The 21,953-nt window shown below is 39.6% G+C and overlaps 2 protein-coding genes across 6 annotated transcripts in view; one reads left to right on the plus strand and one right to left on the minus strand.

Annotated features, from left to right (window-relative positions):
• LOC140718374 (putative oxidoreductase YteT) overlaps positions 1–7,406 on the plus strand; it is a 241,374-nt gene extending 233,968 nt beyond the window's left edge. For all 4 annotated transcript variants that reach the window (XM_073032012.1, XM_073032010.1, XM_073032013.1 and 1 more), the window contains one exon: positions 4,309–7,406. In XM_073032012.1, coding sequence (XP_072888113.1) covers positions 4,309–4,422 — 114 coding nt within the window. In that variant the 3' untranslated portion in view covers positions 4,423–7,406. The remainder of the gene's footprint in view (positions 1–4,308) is intronic.
• A 213-nt stretch (positions 7,407–7,619) lies between these two features.
• Positions 7,620–21,953, minus strand: part of odad1 (outer dynein arm docking complex subunit 1) — a 28,596-nt gene continuing 14,262 nt past the window's right edge. For both annotated transcript variants that reach the window (XM_073032008.1, XM_073032009.1), the window contains 6 exons: positions 20,527–20,609; positions 17,123–17,291; positions 10,913–11,076; positions 9,490–9,593; positions 8,861–8,948; positions 7,620–7,795 (listed from right to left, as the gene is read on the minus strand). In XM_073032008.1, the coding sequence (XP_072888109.1) occupies positions 7,727–7,795; positions 8,861–8,948; positions 9,490–9,593; positions 10,913–11,076; positions 17,123–17,291; positions 20,527–20,609 (677 nt within the window). In that variant the 3' untranslated portion in view covers positions 7,620–7,726. The remainder of the gene's footprint in view (positions 7,796–8,860; positions 8,949–9,489; positions 9,594–10,912; positions 11,077–17,122; positions 17,292–20,526; positions 20,610–21,953) is intronic.

Below are 21,953 nucleotides of genomic sequence, written 5' to 3' on the forward strand. Positions count from 1 at the left end.
TAAAGTACTAACCTGTGAAGGAGCCCAGGTATATGCAGTGATGTCAGTGGTGTCTGGAATTTTCACCAATTTGTACATGAAGATCATTCATGCTAAAACAAGTCTTCACTTCTTGTGAGACTGCTATAAAGTTACTTCCCAGCCATTGGAACCAGTCACATTTAAGTAATCCTATTTCTCTAGCCCTTTATCATTCACCCACCTTGATTCCAAGTTTGAGAACCTAGTAGACCACCCTTCTAATTACTGATGTACCAATCACCCATCCCTCTATTTAATAACCCTTCAATTTCTATGTAATAGTGTCTTTCTTGTTCCATTGAAATTGCTGAGTTATCAAATGTTGGCATGTATAGTACAGATTTACTGAGAAAAAGATTTTTTAAGGAAAATAAAAAGTACAGTACTTCTTGCTCTGCTGTGATGTTGTACTGCCACCTAATGGTTTGTAGACAACAGTACAGGTGCTGTTTGCCCCATGCATTATGGGAAAGTATGAATTTGGTCTCTAACTTTCAGTTTGACTTAAAGTGTGCAATTTTTTGAAAATATGAATGGCTGGCTTGGACACTTATAATCTTGACATTTTCTATGTGTCCTACCCAGTCGAGGCAGATACATTTTATTTGTATCCTCGTAATACTACCCAGGACAATGAATGCCTCCTATGACAGAACAGTATTAGTTATCAGATCTTCTTTAAGTGGAAGTAGCAAAGCCATGAGTTACTGGGCAGTCAGCCAGACCGGGGCGATATGCAGATTATTAGAGATAGTTCTGTTAAAAGATTCAAATCAGTCAACAGCCTTTCATATAGACAAGAAAATCTGCTGATGCCGGAAATCCTAAGCAACACACACACAATGCTGGAGGAACTCAGCAGGCCAGGCAGCATATATGGAAAAGAGTAAACAGTCGACATTTTGGGCCAAGACCGAACTATTGTGTGTTGCCTAGCCTTTCATATAAATTGGTTAGAAGCAGGTTTAACACAGAGTGATGGGTGTGTGGAATGAGCTGCCGGGGTTGGGGGAGTGGTAGAGGCAGATACATAGAGGGGCACTTAAGGGAATCTTAGATAGGCACATGGATGAAAGAGAAATAGAGGGCTTTGTGGGATGGAAGCAGTAGGTTGATCTGGAGTAGATTAAAATGCCAGCACAACATCGAGGGCTGAAGGACCTGTACTGTGCTGTACTGTTCTATATTCATTATTGTCCTTAAAGGAAGGGAGTATTATTGTTGTTATTTATACCCCAGCCTCATCTGTAAATGACTCATGATGATTATGTTAACTCTCACCTAGCCTCTGTACTACCCTATGAGGCAATTCTATTTAAGGACAGTTAGGGATGGGCAATAATAACTGGCTGTGCAAATAAGATTGAGGTTTATTGTAGAAAAACCATGTTTTATTAACTAGATTTTAAAAAATGTAGTAAAAGGTCTGTGAAGGAGTTCTTTTGACGTAGATTAGATTTTAGCTTGACCCCACCCATTAAACTGATCAGAAAAAAATCATGGGTTGCAGATGCTTCCAATAATTGCCCAAGAAAGGAAACAAAGGATCATGGTTGATGGTTACTTCACTGAAGGGAGGGTTTTTGCATATGATTCCACAAGGCTTTATGCAAGGTCATTGCTTTTTGTTGTGGTTATTAGTAAATTAGACAATGCAAGAACCAAGATGAAGGATGATGCAAATATTGGGTATGCGATTAATAGTTACAATCAGGAACAGTGTGAGATAAGATATTCAGGGAGGGAAAACAAGGCAAATAAATGCAAAATAAGTGATAATGGACAAGGATCAGGGGAACAGATAGACCTTGGAGTGTACTGCAAAAGGGAAGGGGAGAAAGGGATTGGGTGGACGGTGGAGAAAGAGGAGTGTAAGAGAGGGGAAGATGGGTAGATCAGGAGAGTAAGATAGCATAGGAGATAGTGTTCAAGTTCATACTAGAACATAATGGCAGAAAAATCATCAAACTATGTTAAGCACTAGTTAAGCCACAACTTGAATATTGTACAGTAGATTCTGGTTAATTGGGACCAGTACATTTTGGCTCAATTAAGTGGTTGCCCCAATTAGCTGAAGATTCAGAGAAAAAATTAAAAAGGTATCAAAAAGACAAACTACAATTTAATTGAATAACAAGTTGTGTATTAAAGTGAAAAACAGAACAAATTGGAACACTATCAAAATTACTACAGTATGATAAAACTGTAGTTCCTAATAGGTTTTGACTGAAGAATTAATGCCGCGGATTAATGCAGACGTGTTTTACACATTTAACAAGTAGCCTTATTAATGCAACAGAGTTAGTCAGTGTTTTTCAATGTTCGTTGTTAGCCAGGCCATGCTGTCCGTGAACTCCCTGTTGGTTGCCTCCATACGCTTCAGTATTTGTACTTTTTAACTTTTAAGTCCTCCTGCGTGAGAGCCAAGATGTCTGCATTAGTATTATCTTGTATTTCCATACAATGTTACATTAGGCTGTTACACATCTATTGTCAGAGAAGTACTTGCATAAATAGGTAAACCACCTTCATATAAGCAAGGACAGAAAACAGGGCAAAGTGATTACTGTATACTTATTCATTCAGTAAGTTATGGGTCAAAGTATTTGGTGAGTACATTTCTAACTCTTCTGGCTTCAGTCTTGTTGCCATCTGTTCTGAAATTGTTAGGTTGTGTTCAGGAAAACAATGAAATGGCGCGCTGCCGTCTGACAGCGTTTTCAGATTTCTCCGGTTACCCTGTTCACACTGATCTGCCCGAGCAGCATTTTCAAAAATACCCACCCTGGGAAGCGTTTCTGAAAAGCTCCAGTTTCAGGGGATGAAAACGCCATTTTAGTGTGGACAGAGGGTAAAAACGAGGAGAAAAAGCTTCGGTTATGGATTTATCCGGTGTAGTGTGGATGTAGCCTGAGCTTCAATGTTTTTTTTATTAAACAAAATATACTTTATTCAAAAATAAAATTATATACAATAACCATTCAATGACTTTCAATTCTTTACAGTTGTTTCCATTACTGTCTTTACATTTTCAAAATTTTCACCACCCACGTGGCACTCTGTTCTTTCATATTTACATTCAGGGTAGCCTGAGTTCCAATGTTAATCATAGTGATAATGATGTATTGTTATGTTAAATGTATCAATAATGATCAATGGAAATAACAAAACTTGCTTCTGTTGCGTGAATTAAGTCACTGCAGAAAGGTACTGATAGCATGAAGCAGCCTCTTTATTTGACAAAACAAGATACAGCAGGCATCACATCGAGACCTTTTTGGTCAAAAAAGGTCTGCTGACCCAACACTACACACACTTCATGTCTTAAAGATAAAAGAAAATACAGGACAATTCAGATAAGTCCATATTTAGAATGCCTTCTTTGAGCTACACATGACAATTTCAAAAGCTTGGATCTTTCTAACATCACACCCAAAGTAAGCGTTAATTACTGTAGTATCCATGCAATGGGATGTCGATTTCACTCATGCATATGTAGACAATCAGTTAAGTGCCTGTTTCCTGGTCTGTCTTTTAAATGTAATCTTCAATGCATATTCAAATCGGAAGGCGACTTACCCTGAAGTCGGGTAAATTAATTGCTACATGTGTTAACCCCAAAAATCGCTCTAAGAGTATCAATAATGATCAATGGAAATAATGAAACTTGTTTCTGTTGGTTTTAATTAGTCATTAACTGAAACCTACATCGAATTTCATTATTTTCATTTATTTATTCTTTCATATTTTTGAAATTATCTGTTTTCATGTTTCAATATTTTCTGCTTGAAACATGACCCAATATCTTAAGAATTAGAAAAAAAATCCTTAAGAGTTTGAAAGCTTTTGGTTACAAGTTGGGTTTAAGAAGATAGCAACACAAGTTATGTAATTAAGCATGAATGTGTTCGTTTTGATATACCATCATGGAGTACGTTACTTACTTACTAGCGTTACTGAACAGACAGTTTTCTGATTTTTCCTTAGTGCAAAGCACACGCTTAATTTATTAGTATCTTGATTCCGTGCTTTAGAGGGGCTAACTATCTCCGTGGAGTTGTGGGATTCAAAAGCATGGTTCTGGGCCTGTGCACCTTCACCTAACCACAGATTGTTGCCAGGCTACGTAAGGTCATCGTTTCCCCCTTTTAAAGCAGCAGCTCATACACATTCTCTGTCTCGGTGTTCATGAATCAAAGCAGAAGAACTTCGTGCACATTACACAATGTTTTGTGACAGTTTCACTGTGTGACTTTGTGACTTCTCATTTACGCTTTTGTTCCACAGGAGAATAATCCATCACTGATCAAGACAGGTCCCGAGGAAACCCTGGCCAGTCACCTGCTGGTCTTTGATGCAGAGCATGCTCGAAGAGAAAATCGCATTGTCTACTGTAATTGAGCAGAATAATCAACAGCTGAGGTCACTCAACAAGTGGAAGAAATTTGTGAGGAGTTTTCAGGAATTAGAACTTGCAATGCAGAGCTTTATACATTCCAGGTATAACCTGCCAATCAGTAGCAGTGGGAAGTAAACCAGGTTCAGTATCAGCTCTATTCTTCAAGATAGATTTTGAAATCTACTATTGATTAGGGGATGGAATTGAGTCTCTTATTAAAATGCTCAGGTATAATGAAGTATTAAAGGATAGTTTGTGCATTATCAGTGAACAATAGTCCAAGATGTAAGTTCTAGTTATTAGCACCAATGATCAGGGAATGAATTTCAGGTATTTGATTTACTTTCAGAAATCAACAGAAAAAGATAGGTCAATGTAAGACAATGCTTTAAATGGAGGTGAGTGTCAATGAGGCAGGCAGTAAATTAGTAAGTAAAGGGAGTAAATGAATCAGGGAACTAGATCAATTCTATTTGCCACTGAGCAAACTGAAATCTGCACCAGGAGAAAGGGTGGGTCAGTGTTATTTGACTTTATATTGGTTTGAACAGTACAGTAACTGGATTTTGTTGTGAATTAGGCTACTGAACAACAGTTCTAGAAAAGAACATGATTTTCTACCAACTGAATTTAACTGTAAATAATTTTCACAAAGTACTTAATTTCACAGTCAGATTAATGTTAAATAGGAAGGATTAGAACTGCCTACTGGTTTTAAATTGGTAATTTAAAGGGAATCTGCTGGAATTTGCTTTTATTTTCCAATTCACGCAGGGCTGCTGTGACAGAATAAGATTGGTGAGAAAAGTCTGCTAGAAAGAGCTTCCTTATAGTGGGAACATGTTGCCTAGCCAGTCAATCTACATCAATAACAAAGTGATACAAGTGTCACCAAGTTTCTTCAAGCTGTACTTAATCAATAATAACCTGTGAGATTCACCAGTACATCCAGTTTACAGCTGAACTCCTGAGGCGAGGCAAGGTGTCTGCCTTGACATCAAAGCAGATTTGACTGTGGCCTTGGGAGGTCCAATAAAGCTGAAGTGATTGGACATCTTGACACAAAAAATAGGGAGTAAACTGTACAATTTTGACCAATAAATGATGAAGGAAAACCAGTATACAGTATGTCCCAACACAAAGTGTATGACTAGGGAAATTTGTAAAAGACGTAACTTCCCTTCTAGTCATGAAGCCACATATTTTGGGAGATAATATTGATGATGCTTATGTAAGTTATGATACAGTAGTATTGATCACTGATTTCTTGAGCTAAAAATCAACTACAGGGATGTTTGAAATGTTTCCATATCTATGTCATCTCTGCAGGTACCAAACTAGACAAACACTTTTTGATGCTGAAACATTATGCAAAACTATTTGTTTGAAGATTGCTTAGTGATGAATCATGCAGGGTGATTTTTCTGCAGAGGTGTTTTTACCATAATGTAACTGATTTATAAATGTAAGTTGGTGTTACAGAATCATCAACCAAATGCTTTTAACTTCAGACTAGCCCGAAAACAACATTTATATAATTCCCATAATGTAGAAAAATATCCCTAACACCTTTTACAGAGGCATAATCTGTCAAAAATAAATAGTGGTATGGAATTTTAAAAGCACATAATAGCTGACTGGTTTGCTCACGTAGACAGCCTTACTGTTTTCTCAAGGAACTGGTATTTTTTGCCTGAAGCCCGAAACTTCCTTTTGCCATTACAGTCGGCCCTCCTTATCCGCGAATTCCGCATCCGCGAATTCAACCAACTGCGAATCGCAAAAACCCAGAAGTGCTCTTCCAGCACTTGTTGTTCGAGCATGTACAGACTTTTTTTCTTGTCATTATTCCCTAAACAATGCAGTATAACAATTATTTTACATAGCATTTACATTGTATTAGGTATTTTAAGTAATCTAGAGATGATTTAAAGTATATGGGAGGATGTGCATGGGTTATCGTGGATCAGGATCGAAAAAAATCGGAAGTTCTCTTACTAAGTAAGTCGAAACAGGTACATCCGGTAGTATTTAGCGTCTGTTAGTCAAACATTTGCATTCGTATATAGTATATATTTTACCTTTCTATGCAAATAAAACACTTAAGAACGTATGTTTCAGCGCCGGGCTCGGGAAGTTTCCGAGTTCAATCTAGTGACAGATCACTATGGAGTGCGCTCTCCACTCCATGGGTTGATGTGGAGGATCAAAAACCCAAAACCCTAAAACACCAAAACCCAATAATTAAACACTGCGTTGCTTAGTAATAATTGTAGCTTTCATTGGGGCACAGCCTTTCTCACTTTATCCTTTAAAATTGTTCCGATCATTGACCGACGTAGCCTAACACTTTTCCAATGACTGATGGCGTTTCACTTTTTTCTGATCGCTTTATTATTTCCACTTTATTTTCAATCTTTATCATGATTATTTTCGTGAACAGAAACACTGCAGATTCAGAACTCTACCGCTGGGTCCTAATGTCCACCGCACTGAGACAGGTTAAATAAGGTCCTGGGTTCTGCTGGGTCCTAAGGTCCACTGCATTGGTACAGGTTGAATAAGGGACTTGAGCATCTACGAGGGGTCCCGGAACCAATCCCTCTCAGATAAGGAGGGCCGACTGTATCTTCATGAACTCAGACAAACTCATTGCAGTGCCTGTACTATACACCAATAACAGCCGTTCTTACGGAATGAAGACATAAATATTGAATTGACACAGTTACATTATTGATCTCCAGTAAACACAAGTAATTCTGCAGCTGCTGGAAATCCAAAGCAACACACACAAAATGCTGGAGGAACTCAGCAGGTCAGGCATCATCTAGGAAGTTGAATAAACAGCTGAGACCCTTCATTACCACACGTTACCATATTATAAGTGATTTATAAAGGTAAGTTGGTGTTATTGAGTCATCAATCAAATGCTTTTGATCTCTGGTGTTGGTTTGTTATCGTGAACATTAAAAGTTACTTGACTTCATGTGTTTCTGATTCTGAACTTTTACAACCTGCATACTTGAGGAAATTCAAGACCATCATGACTCCAAGTGAACTGATATATTTCCCTGTGCTGAATACTGTGAGGGGCCAAGTCTCAACGGATTACAGATATTAGAATTACAACCATTCTGATGAAAAGAAATGCAGTGCAAGCAATATTGCCAATGTAATACAGAAGGAAGAACACTAGACAGAAAAGTAAATGGTTTAATTAAAGGAACCTTTGTAAACAGTGTAGTAAATCATGCAAGTATGATCATCTTGAGCAGTTTTCAACTGAAGACTGGTCTTTTGAAGGTTTTAGGATTTTTGAAGAGAGCGGTCAAATTGAATGCTTTTCTTCAATGCCCTTGCTTCTTTCTTCATCACCTAAAAAGAGAGAGATATGAAAGTGCAGAACTTATCAATGGCATAGCAATAGAGATTGGGGTGCCCATTAAACAGAGATACATGGATTCATTAAAAAAATAAGAAAGTTATCTAAATGCAAATCTCTGGGATGTAAAGGGATCTTTGGTGTATGAATCCAAAAGGCTGGTATGCACATTTAACAGGTAGTCAGGAATGTTAACAATGTGTTGTTATTTATTGTAAGGAGAACTGATTTAAAAAAAAACAACTAGGTGTGTTACACATAGTTGGCTGTGTCATATGTGTGACCGACATGAGATTTCCAAATCAGGCGCTTTATTTCAAGTTCTAACCACTTGGTAATCTCATGTAGAGATTATCAAATGGACAGAAAAAAGGATTCAAGTGTTCAAAGCCTCTGTGAAAAAATGCAACGTTCTTACTGACCACTGGAATCTCTTACACACTACTGCTCAAAGTGGAGAAGGAGCACAGCACACAGGCTGATATTCAGAATCTTAAGCCTCTGCATCAGAAACTCTGTATAACTGGCAGAGGGCACACATCACCTTGTGAACTACCCACCCACTCGCCTCATCCGGCACATTCTGCTCCGTTTGTGGAAGAGTCCATGATTCCCGCATTGGCTTCATCAACCACATCAGACCCACCAAATGAGGGGAAGCAAGTCATCCTCAGTTCTGAGGGACAGCCTAAGAGTGATGGGACACATACAATAAACCAACCAGAAAAGACAAAGTCCAAAAGCCATACAGGCCTTGATGATCAGACAGCTTCTTACAGTGAATCTGTGTGGAATTTTAATGTATTCTAGCTTTCCACAGCTAATAGAAATAAAGGATCATTTGGACAATCTATCATAGGACCATATATGCTATGTTGTTGGACAGAGCAAGGAGTCACCACCTGTAGGAATAGCTCAATGAGAACTTGGGACCAGACTGGAAATTAATGTAGCAGAGAGACAGTGATTATATTGATAGTGATACTCAGCACAAATTATTAATAGTAGGGGAAGAAGGGTGTAAACTCATTAATTCGACATACAGAATTGCCACTTACTCCTTTCATTATCCTTTGCCGCAGCTCATTCTGAGTGAGGGGCCGCTCCTCATCGGTGACCGAAGAGTCTGCATCACTGTCATCATTTCTAGGAATGAAGAGTTGTTATCAAAAATAATTTATTTTACATTTTGATCCAACTCTAAAATGAAAATTCCAAACCCTATCAAGGAAGAAAACCAGGCATTTTGGACTGAACTTTTCTCTCCCTAGTTCATTTTCTCCAGCTCCACTTGAAAGCAGTAACCTCAGAGAGTAGGTTCCAAGGTTATTTTCCCAAATTTCGTTTACTTTTTTCACACACTGAACACACACATACACACTGCATTTACATGCCTGAACTTCCCTTTCAAAAGGGGTGTAAGATGGTCTGCTGATTTACTGTCTTCACTTTTGCACTGCCCCCAAACACCAGCTTCATTCATTTATGCAAACTCTTCCTCTAAAAGAGTGGCAGTTTAAAACTGCATAGTGCTTGAAATTCCTCTTGTTAACTGGAATATTTTGATACGTGTTTTATAGAGTTAGATGCAACTTAGAATCAAACCAGCATTGTTTGCAGTCTCAATGTTACTTGAGCTGGAGGTTGAGTTGATTTTGCTCCACCCAAAAACCAGGAAGGTACAAACCCTGTAGTAGGTGGTTCAATGTAGACCGGCTGGGTGGGTTTTTCTAAGCTCTGGCCCAGCAGCAGCATAGCAGTTTTCCGCGGGTCATATGGCTTGTCATAATCCTAGGGTAAAATAAAGTATAAAACAGTAAATCATTTTTACCTCAAACTCAGACTCACCAAGCTAGAGCAAGATCTGCAAAATGAATGTTGAATTTAATTGAACCTTTACTCGAGCCAATCCAGATAAGAACTATACAGTACTAAAGGAGCCACTGTATGTCAGAATCATTTGCTTCATGGGTTGAAAAAACTCTCATGATATTTTTGTCAGAGTATTTGCAATTATAATTACCTCATAATTTAAATGTTAGTTATATGGACCATCATCTATGGCACATATTTCCTTATTTCTGCTCCTACTGGAGATTAAGCTATTACTGGAGAATTAATGTCACCAGTTATTACTGGAAAACAGAGATGCAGCAATACCCCTAAGCCTTGGCCAAGTGCTCATCCTTAATGTGAGAACCCAGACAGTGAGCTCTGGTGAGTATTGAACATGGAAGATATCATTGCTAAGTTTGAGTCTCATTTACATTGTACACTCATGCATCTTCCAAAAAAAAATGCATAGTGATTTGGGACAGAAATTCTCTGTTACAGCTACAACTTAGCCTACACTGGCTAAATCATCAGAGACTGGAGGTTAAACGGGAGGCTCCCAGCTACCAGCCTAGTGGTGATACACCATATGATATAGAAATGCATCAAATTACAATAGTGTTAATGTTCAAATTTGCCAGAGGGCCATTAAGCTTACTGCTGGGAGACAAGATGGATTAAAGTACTTTTGAAGTGTTTACTGATTGAATGTGTGGGGCGTGGCAGCAAATTGGCACCCAGCAGGCTCCCACAAGCAGCAGTGAGATACATTACCTTTTGATGTTGACAGAGACCAAAAACTTTCCAAAACACTGGGGAAGGATTCACCTGATCTTCTTCCAGTTAACAGTGAGACCTCAGAGGGATCAAATTGTGGCTGCTCTTCAAAATGTCACCTGAAAGATGGCACCTGTAATGGTATAGCATTCCCTTGGCCCTCCACTGGAGTGTCAACCTGGATTATACCTCAGGTCTCTGAACTGGATCTCAAACCCAGAACCTTCTGAGTTGGAGGTGAGGATGGCACAACTGAGTGATAAACTGTGCAATAACATGGAATGAACTCAGTCTAGTTCCAGATAGGAATTATTCTCTACTGGAATTCAGGAAAACAATTTGGACATTTTTCCTCAGTGCATGGCACAATACAGCCATGTGTTCATTAACATACAGAGGATACCTTGTGGGACCAGTATCACTTTGTAACTACCTATACAGATCTTACTAACTAAACTGTAAAGCAGAGACCATTAGTGAAGGATGTAATGCATAGATACCTTGGATGAAAGATAGGATTGAATGGATAATAACTCATTGGTACGCTGCTCAATGAGGCCCAGATACTGCATCACATTGTTATCTTGGATTCCAGATGACGATCCCAACATCTCATCCAAAATTGATCGATCACAGTTTATCTGATTAAACAATGATTCAATTCCTGTAAATGAAATACATATCAAATTAAAATAGATTTGAATGGGATTTAATGCAATTTATTTTACTTCCATTTCTTCTAATTGATGCTTATTTTATCTGAGGCAACACGAGTGAATCTGCAGATGCTGGAAATAAATAAAAACACAAAATGCTGGCAGTACTCAGCAGGCCAGACAGCATCTATGGGAGGAGGTAGTGACAACGTTTTGGGCCAAAACGTCTCTCCTGATGAAGGGTTTCGGCTCAAAACGTTGTCACTACCTCCTCCCATAGATGCTGTCTGGCCTGCTGAGTTCTGCCAGCATTTTGTGTTTTTATTTATTTTATCTGAGTTGGTCCTAGAAAAGCCCAAGGGACTGCAGTCCATAAGAGGGTATGAAAACAAATCTTTGACCATGAAGAGAAGAAAAACACAGCACAGCTCAAATTCACCCATGTTCCATAATAACACCCATGGGATTTTCATCAGGAGTGATGCCATCTGTCAGTGAATAATCCTGAGAAGAATGAAATTTGACCAGTCCTCATTTCTAGCTCAGGGGAGCAAAGATCCACTTTTTCAAATATTGAGGTGTAGGCCTCAATATGAAGGCAGGCTGAAACACAGTTGCAAAGCAAGTTAAATGGGATGCCCATGAGGCCAATTAGAATTTCCAGTGCAGAACCTCAATTTGATCTAGAACCCTAATACTGCTGGAAGCAGAATAATCAGTGCCAAATAAAAATAAGCTGACCGTCCAACAACAGATGTATGTATTGATTTTAAGTTGCCTTCTGTGTTGGAGGTTCTGGTAGTGACACCACATTTGAGAAAATTACCACTTTAGATAAAAAAGTTCAAAAAGTAAATTTATTATCAGAGTATGTATATGTCACCATATACAAACCTGTGATTCATTTTATTGCGGGCATTCACTGTAAGTACTTTGTACAAAGAGAAAATAATAATATTAAATAAGCAATAATATTGAGAACATGAGATGAAGAGATACAAAATAGCTGGATGAACTCAGCAGGTCGAGCAGCATCCGTTGAAAGAAGCATTCAATGTTTCGGGTCGAAACCCTTCGTCAGGACTAAAGAAGGAGGGGACAGGGGCCCTATAAGAAGGTGGGGAGAGGGTGGAAAACCAATCAGAGGAAAGATCAAGGGGTGGGGGAGGGGATAGGCCGGAGAGGTGAAGAAGGAATGTAAGGGGAAAGCACTATGGGTAGTAGAAGAAGGCAGAGTCATGAGAGGTGATAGGCAGCTAGAAGAGGAGACAGAGTAGAGGTGGGATGGGGAAGGGAGAGGGAGGGAATTACTGGAAGTTGGAGAATTCGATGTTCATACCAAGGGGCTGGAGATTACCCAGACGGTATATGAGATCTAATTGGTTTTCCACCCTCTCCCCACCTTCTTTATAGGGCCCCTGCTCCCTCCTCCTTTAGTCCTGACGAAGGGTTTCGACCCAAAACGTTGACTGCTTCTTTCAACGGATGCTGCTCGACCTGCTGAGTTCATCCAGCTTTTTTGTACGTCTTGATTTGACCACAGCATCTGCAGTGCACTTTGTGTTTACTATGAGACGAAGAGTCCTTGAAAGAAAGTCCATAGGTTGTGGGGGCAGTTCAATTTTGGGGTGGATGAAGCTGACTGAAGTTATCGCCTCTGGTTCTAGAGCCTGGTGGCTGAGGGGTAATACCTGTTCCTGAAGCTGGTGGTGTGAGTCCTGAGGCTCCTGTACCTCCTTCCGGATGGCAGCAGTGAGAAGAGAGCGTGGCCTGGGTGGTGGCAGACTTTGATGATCAATGCTGCTTTCCTGTGATAGTCTTTCAGGTAGATGTGTTCAATGGTGGAGAGGGCTTTACACATCAAGGACTGGGTGGCACCCATTACTTCTTGTAGGTTTTTTCTTTCATTCAAGGGCATTGGTGTTTCCATACTAGTTCATGATGCAATCAGTCAATGCTGACAATTTGCAAGCTTCGAAGAGAGCAGAGGCGTTGTCGTGCTTTCTTTGTAATGACACTTACGTGCTGGTCCCAGGACAGATCCTCTGGAATGATAACACCAAGGAATTTAAAACTGCTGACCCCCTCCACCTCTGATCTCCTGATGAGAACTGGCACATGAACCTCTGGTTTCCTCCTCCTGTAGTCAACAATCAGCTCCTTGGTCTTGCTGACACTGAGTGGAAGGTTGTTATTGTAGCACCACTCAGCCAGATTTTCAATCTCCCTCCTAAATGCTGCTTCATCACTACCATTGATTCGGCCAACAACAGTGGTCTCATCAGCAAATTTAAATATGGCATTAGAGCTGTGCTTAGCCTCACAGTCATAAGTGTAGAGTGAACAGGACATGGAGCTAAGCACACAATTCTGTGCTGTTCCTATGCTGATGGTGATTGTGGAGGAGATGTTGCCAATGCAAACTGACTGGGGATTGCAAGTGAGGAAATCGAGGATCCAGTTGCACAACGAGGTATTGAGGCCTGGGTCTTGGAGCTTATTGATAAGTTTTGAGGGGATGATAGTATTGAATGCTGAGCTCTAATCAATGCATGTACCCTGACCTATGTATCTTCACTGTCCAGATGTTCCAGTGTTGAGTGCAGAGCCAATGAAATGGCATCTGCTGTGACCAGCTTGAGGGTAGACAAATTGGAGTGGATCTAAGTCGCTCCTCAGGCTGGAGTTGGATATGTTTCATCGCCAGCCTCTCATAGCACTTCATTACAATGGATGCAAGTGCTGCAGGACGATAGTCACTGAGGCAGATTACCATTTCCTTTTTTGGCACCAGTATAATTGAAGCACGTCAAAGCAAGAGGTTAAAAATATCAGTGGACACTCCAGCCACTTGATCAACACAGATCTTTAGTACTCAGTCAGATACCTCATCTGGGCTGGAGGCTGTCTGTGGGTTTGCCCTTCTGAAGGTTGCTCTCGTCTCAGCCTCAGAGACTGAAGTTGCAGGGTCATCATGGGTTGAGTGTTTTTTTTAAAGTGCCTCCATGTTTTGTTGGTCAAAGAAAGCATAAAAGGCATTGAGCTCATGTGGGAGCAAAACCTTGTTGTCACCTAAGTTTCACTTTGTAGGAGGTGACAGCATTTAGACCCTGCCATAGCCATTGAGTATCCTTCAGTGATTCAAGTTTGGTCTGAAATTGCCACTTTGCAAGTGAGATGGCTTTCTGGAGATTGTACAGGACCTCTTGTATCTTACTTGGTCACCAGATCTGAATGCCACTGATCAGCCCCTCACTTCAATTTTGACTTTTAAGTTTCCATCAAGCGAGATAGAGACACAGGACAAACTGAAAGAGATTCCAGCTTCTGTTGGTCACATCATAAAACAATGATGGTGTTGTGGATGATTAATCATCTACAGTCTATCCAAGCATGAAATGAAGAAACCCCCAAACAATAGCCTTGCAAGTCTGTTCATGTTTTTCATCTTGGTAGTTGCTATTAGGATTTTTAAATAAGAGCATTTAATAGAAAAATGTGGTCACAGTTCAGACAAATAAAGGCAAGATTTTGTTTATAGAAATAAGGAAATAGGAAATTTGCACATTACTGTCACTCTTTTAATCCCACAGTGACATTGTCCTTTCAGGCAGTGTGTCACAGAAAATTTGGTGCATGTTCTATTTGCCTTTTTTGTATAGGTTGCTCCCTGTTGAGGTGTTTTTTGCAGCATATATTCTGGGGTTTTGGACGGAGCTAACTGGTAACTTGGTCATAGACAGCTCCCCCTACTGAAAGACTTGTAGGTTTCAGACTGATGGTCTTCACGAGCAATACATATTTATATCACTATACTCACTGTACTGTTGAAAAATTGGGGGGACAAATCCAGGTGAATACCAACATCCAAATAGCACTGCTTACAGCTGCCATGAAAGGAAAGTTCCAGCTTTAGGTCAATGGTAGCCTTTTCCCCCTCCACAGCAAATGTCACAATATTTAAGTCAATAATTTTATGTCTTTACACTATACTGCCATCACAAAGTAACAAATTATACATCATATAAGACAGTGATAATAAACACGATTCTAACTCTAATTCCGATCACTAAAATTGATCATAAACCATAATCCCAGCGGAATGTACACACGTTACTTACTAAAGATCTATTAAGATGTTATCTTGCCTCTCATCTCTCCCTGAAGGTGTACACTAACTAAAATCTAAACCATGAGTAATTACCGGTAGTTCATCCTGTCTGGAACAACTAAGCCAGATGACATAGTCTTTCTTGAAATGGCGTAGAATCAGACTTAGCCTTCAAAGAAAAAATACTTCAGTCAGTGAGTAGTCAATCATTGGACTGGGTTCCCTAGGTATACACTGGAAAAGGTATTGATTTATTGAAAAGTAAATAACATTTCTTACTGAAAATACGTTTTAGGTTACAGTATGTGAGTAATTTCAGGCAGGATAAAGGGTGTTTGTAGATTAGTTGGGAGTGAAGCCATCTGTTAATGATGTGATTTAGCAATGGTGGACTAGTTAACAAATGATGGCAATCTATTATGATGTCTATAATATTGTATTGCTAAATGACAATGATAAAATTCAGAACAAGGTCATTGCTATCAGAGTCGGAGCTGCTCTAGAATGGTGCACCTGACTAAGCCTTTGTTGCAATTGGCAGGAAAACCTGTCAGCCTGGTGTTGCACAGGATTTCAATTGTGTGCTGGTTGGTGAGAAAAAGTTGGTTAACCTCTGTCTCATCAGCCTGACCAAGAGAAGGTCTTTGAAATAATACCCTACAAATAAATCTTCACTGTTTCCCCCCCAAGTGACATGTGGGAAGGAAGTCTGTGACTGGTTCCTACTCCACTTGGACATGTACAGCCCTAATTATTGACTGGTATCAGAAAGATTTCCAGATAGATATGGTATTAAGCAGGTCAGCAGGTCTTATATATCTTATTTATTCTATTTATTTAATGTGAAATAGACCGTTCTGGCCCTTCATTACCCCAACAACCCCAATTTAACCCTAACCAAATCACAGGACAATTTACAATGACCTACCTGGTACATCTTTGGACTGTGGGAGGAAACCAACGTATTCCATAGGAAGGATGTAGAGAGAGACTCGCTACAAAGGATGCCGGGATTGAACTCCAAATTTCGAATCCCTGAGCTATATTAACTGCAGCAAGGCCTTGACAGCATCAAATGGAGTTTATGCTGATATTGGGGTAGGTGGACGTGAGGTCACAGGGGTTTGAGGGAAAGGGTGGTGGTGGAGAAAATGACCATCCCAGGCAATGGAACTACTCAGGTTAAGGTCAGCACATGTGGTTGGTATCACTATTTTCTGTTCTGACTTGACGTTAACCTGTCTGGTTCCATTGCTTGGGAATGTATACCAGTTCAGGAGAGGACCACGTCATCTGGTTTAGTTGTTCCAGACAAAGTACGATAATTTCCCATGGTTTAGATCTTAGCCAGAGTCTACACCTTCAGGGTCAGATGAGAGACAGGACAAAGTCCTAACAATAGGGCTGCCTTCAATCATTAAAATGCTTAAACACCTGAAATTATGGTTTACGATCAATATTAGTGATCAGAATCTGAATTTGAATCAGGTTTATTATCACCACTCTATATGGCATGAAATCTGTTGTTTTATGGTATATCCATATCCATATACAACTCTGAAATTCGTCTTCTCCAGATAACCATGACACAAAGAAAGAACATGAAAATCATTCAGAGAGAAACATCAAATCTCTCCAACCACCCCTCCACACAAAAAAATATCTCAGTCATCTACCCCCAAATCCCCTCCCCTCGCACTACATCTGGCTACTAGTTTTGAATTCTGCCCATTCTGACTGGCAGGTATACTATCTCCGAGCTCCGCAACTGCTCAGTTTTTCACTATTTACTTTTTGTATTTCATAGTAAAATTTAGACCTTTGCATTGTACTGCTATCACAAAACAACCAACTTGATGACATATAAGTCAACGATAATAAATCTGATTCTGATTATTGTAGTTAGTAGGTGCAGTAATTAAAATAAATAGTAAAATAAATACCAGTTTTGAGTTGATCCAGTATTTTCTTGCCTGCTGTGAGTCTGCTCTCATATAACTCACACTGTTTGCTCACTTCCTCCTGCTGAGTTTCAGTCTTCTTCAGAACACATTTGCAATCTTCTTCGAGTTGCATCTCCTGTGATTTGAAGGCTTCAGTCTGTAGTTGGATCTGGGGCACATTTGTAACAGGTTTATGGGAAGGTAAAGGACTGGTCAGGTTATTAAAGGAGCTGACCAGAAATATTATTGCATACCAGCTTAAACTGAGAGCAATCCTCAGAGGAATCAATGAAGAACTATTACTTAAAAAAATTATTTAGAAATGTAGTGCAGAACAGGCCCTTACGGTTCAATGAGCCACACTGTCCAGTGCCCCACCTTTAACACTAGCTTGATCACAGGACAATTTACCATGACCAATTAACCTCCTAAGCAGCATGCCTTTGGAATGTGGGAGGAAAGCAGGGCACCCAGAGGAAGCTCACGTGGTCACGGAGGGAACGTGCAAACTCATTACAAACGGCACCAGAACTGAACTCTGAGGCCCCGAGCTGAAATAGTGTAATGCTAACCCACTACGGTACTGTGGCACCCCATCTTGTGCTATGTCTTTAATGAATTCAAGATACTTCTAAGTGCTTCAAAGTCCATTGGGTACTTTTGAAGAGAAAAACAATGGAAAATTCTGAAAGTGCCCTTTAGAGGGGGAAACAGATTGCCTTTCACATGCTGCCTGACCTGCTGATTGTGTCCAGCATTTTCCGTTTTTATTTCAGATTTCTGGCATCTATAACTTTTAGCTTTTCAAAGACCTCTTTACAGATATTTTTGCCGTGCTGCTTGCTTGTTCCTTACAAGATTCCTCAAAAAAAGTGAGAAAGTGACCACATCTGATAGGGATGCTGGCTGAAGGATCATTTAGCAGATTTAAGTTTGTAATTGCATAAAAGGTGATCAATAGCTGGAACTGGTTCATCTTAGGATCAACTTCTATGGTCTGCTTGGGAGGCAACAGAATTTATTTTCTTTGGAGAAGAAATGAAATGAGCTATGTGAACTTAAGACTATAATGATTGTATTGTACAATGGTGCAGCAGTTCGTGCTGCCACAATACATCTAGGGGCAGGATTAATCAGTCCTGTCTGACAAATTTGATTGAATTTTTCAAGGAGATAGTTAAATGTGTTTATGAAGAAAGTATGTTTAATACCTTCAACATTATCTTCAATATAGCCTTTGATAAGGCCCTAAATGAAATCCCAAGTAATTTGGCAAACTGGACCTGATAATAATAATTGGAATAGAAGAGGGTTCTCATTGCTACTGGAAGCCTATGACCAGTGATGTATTGCAGAGATTGGTGTATGGTCCCTGTTTTTTATTATAGGGTAGATTCCGGTCAATAGGTCCATTGGTTAATTGGGGCAGCCACTTATTTGGGACAACTCTTAAAGAACAAAAATTAATCAAGAAAATAGCTGGGATTCCCTTTGTTTATTTGGGATGCCATGCTGCTGAAGTGGGACAGAAGGCTATTGCCAAACAGTTTCTAACTAGCGTCAGTCACGTGAACTCTACACTGTGCTTAGAGCAAAGTTTTTAAATAGTGTCAGTTGCAAGTGTTTGTGTTCAGAAAGCAGTGATTTTTGTCACTTATAGTTGGTGAGAAATAAGTAGTAAGACAATTTAGAATTGATTTGCTCACCGCGGTTTCAAGCATTCAGGCTTGGAGATGCCAGAAACGGCAAGGAGTGATGCCTGTTTGTTATCTGCGCTAATTTTGTTCATTTACAGTCAATCAAAAGAATGTGGTAGCGTGTTGGTTGTCCATCATATCTTACAGTAACAGTGAAAACTGTGCAGGAGAGTTTTTAAAGTGGGAATGCCGTTACACTGGGACAGTTCCACTTCTCCAGCCTTGGAAGTATGGTTCCAATGGTATGAGTAGTGATCACAAACTGGGGTTTTCCTCTTTTGTGGATAACTATGACTTTTTCTGTGCCTTATCGTGCCCTTTGATCTCCACAAAATGTTGCAGAACTGCCTTCTTGGCTGTTGGATCTTACTGTTGATCACATCTGCCCAGTTTGCTGGAGCGGACTTCACATGCTAGGACATTTCACTGCCAGCTACCCTGTTACCTGGTTTAGCCCATCTGTTAATGCATTGTACCAGGGTGTAGCTGCTGTCACATGAAAACAGATACTTAGAGCCACAGAGCTGGGTGTCTAGAGAGGACCAAAGTTGACTGAGCTACCCTAGAATGGGCATGACAAGCCCTTCACCTGAGGTGCTACCCCTCCTTAGACACCCCTTACAAAGCAGCGTACACCTGAATTCTTCTGTTATATAACCGGTAGGAACTAATACACAGATTTATAATACTGTAGGAACATTGATAGTGTTCTTGTGATGAGAGTTGGCTTGGACCCAAATGCAAGGATCAAGACACTGTTTCAATCTGGATCAAGAATCTGAGCACAAAACACTAGACAAAATCACGGGAAGGCTTATGATTGAGCAGTGAACCTCAGTTCAGGTGCTCCTTAGATGCTCAATCCTTGGCACCCAAAATATGCTAGCCAATTAGCAGGACTGTACTGAATCTTTAAAGGGGCCACTCCAGCTATCCCTTCTCTGGAGAGTTACAGCGTCTAAACCTCGAAAGCTGGCATTGATGGGCGCATGTTGTAACAGTTCCAATTTGTTCTCTAATTCATTTAAATTTGTAATTTGTTACTTTGTTAAGTGGTAGTTTGTCTTTTCTTATACATTTTTAACTATTTCCATTAAACTTCAGCTAACTGAGGCAGTCACTTAATTGTCCAAAATATACTGGTCTCAATAAGTACCAATTGATTGGAATCCACTAATGACATGATGTGAATATAAAAGACAAGATTTGTAGGTTTGCAGCCTGCACAATATTGGTCATGTTGTTGATGGTGATGAGGGGGAGCGATGGCAGCTGAATAATTTTGATTGCTGGGGAGTTGGTGTTAGTTGGGCAGAGAAATGGCAGATGGAAATTAATCCTGAAAAATCCAGCGATGATTCATCTTTATAGGGCCATTAAGACTAGGATGGCACAAAGAATACGAAGACCTAAAGAATTACTGAAGAGCAGAGGGAGCTCTGAAGGCAGGAGTGGAAGTAATCAAGAAGGCATATGAGATATTTCATTAGCCAGAGCATAGTAAATAAGAGTAAAATTATGATTCAACTACAGTATACAGGCATATGGTCCTAATGACACCAACTCCTAATTAACTTCATCTTCTATTCTTTACAAAAAAAATGGTGCCCAGCATTGTTTGGCTCTCCTCTTAACCTTGGATTCTGAAGAACATTTCTTCATTTCTGAAGAACAGTTATTTAAAGAAATGCTTTAGTGTGGACTTACCTCAGCAATTTCCTCCTGTAGTTTCTCGATCTTACTGTTCTGTTCATTGACGTAATTAAACAATGCAAAGTTACGATCTTCCACTATCAGGGAAAACAAAAGCGTTGTAATCTGGAAGTCAGAATCAGCAAAGAAGGACTATCTGATTTCTTGTTTAATCAATTTACAAAACTTTGATCCCTTGCGGTTCCATTTCCACATCATTGACTAAGCTGGTGCTGCCAAACCAGAATCACAAACTTTCAATTTCTGGTGGCAGCAATGTTCCCTCTAATTTCTAATGACCAGTGTGCACAAAAATCTTGTGCTGTGCAATTTTTTATCTTGTGACAACAACATGTACGCACTGAATTTTATATATAGAGGTATTCATTTGTACAGTTAGCAAAACACTGTCAATAAGAACTTTGATCTCCTCTGGGCTTGATCATTTTCACTCTTGTTCATCTGCACTCTCACAAAACTTACGTAGCAGGCCTGTAGCAGGTAATGAAGGATTTTTTCACTGGAGCTTTTGGACACCATCCATATGTGATTTGCTTGCTAAATGATGCTTTAAAAAGTCAAGTTTCCAAATATCACCCCACTTCTTCCCACTTGCAATTTCTGCAGCAACTTTTGCATTGTGACAATACACAAAGGTAACACCAGTTTCTGTATCGTACATAAATATTTCTTGTAGTTGCACATTCCTGACCTCACGAGTTTTCAGTGTAGCGGCTTCTACTGTTTCATTAAGCCATTTCGCTTTAAGTGAACTAGCAGATCTTTTGCGCTTCATGCCCTTCGCTTCTTTGGAATTCAGCATAGTGAATCAATAATTTCATCAATAAAAACAGTATAAATAAGCCAATTCTAAAATCTGCAGACAAATTATTGCAATTTCCACATTGTCAACACCATCCACATCAGAAAACCGAAAATGAAATGTGATTGTATACGATTGTGAAATATACTTAAAATGGCAACGAGGTAGAGGGTGACAACATTTTATGCGTAGTTTGGATTCCTTTGTGCACTAGTAGCAAAAGAAGTGTGCATGCACACTTTGCATCCAATTGATCTGAAATTCCAAATAATTCTCTATCTACAGATGTTACCTAACCTCTTGTACATTTCTAAGATTTTATTTATTTACTTCAATTTTTGGACCTTGTAACACCTTATTTTTTTGTTGTAACTAGAGCTTTCCTGTAATGTTGGCATTGTCTGACAAACATTAGCATGGAAGGATCCTGGTGCATCTCCTGCAAGGTTATTACTAGTCTGAAATTCATTGAAAACAATCCCTGTCACTTGCACTGAATTGCACCAAAATATTTACAGTCAAATTTACAGTCAATTATCTACTGACTGGCATTACCTTCCACTGGCCCCAGAATAGACTTTCCTTTCTGCCTAATTACCCTTCTCCAACGGAAATACAA

The sequence above is a fragment of the Hemitrygon akajei genome, chromosome 29 (assembly GCF_048418815.1).
Source record: "Hemitrygon akajei chromosome 29, sHemAka1.3, whole genome shotgun sequence".
NCBI lineage: Eukaryota > Metazoa > Chordata > Chondrichthyes > Myliobatiformes > Dasyatidae > Hemitrygon > Hemitrygon akajei.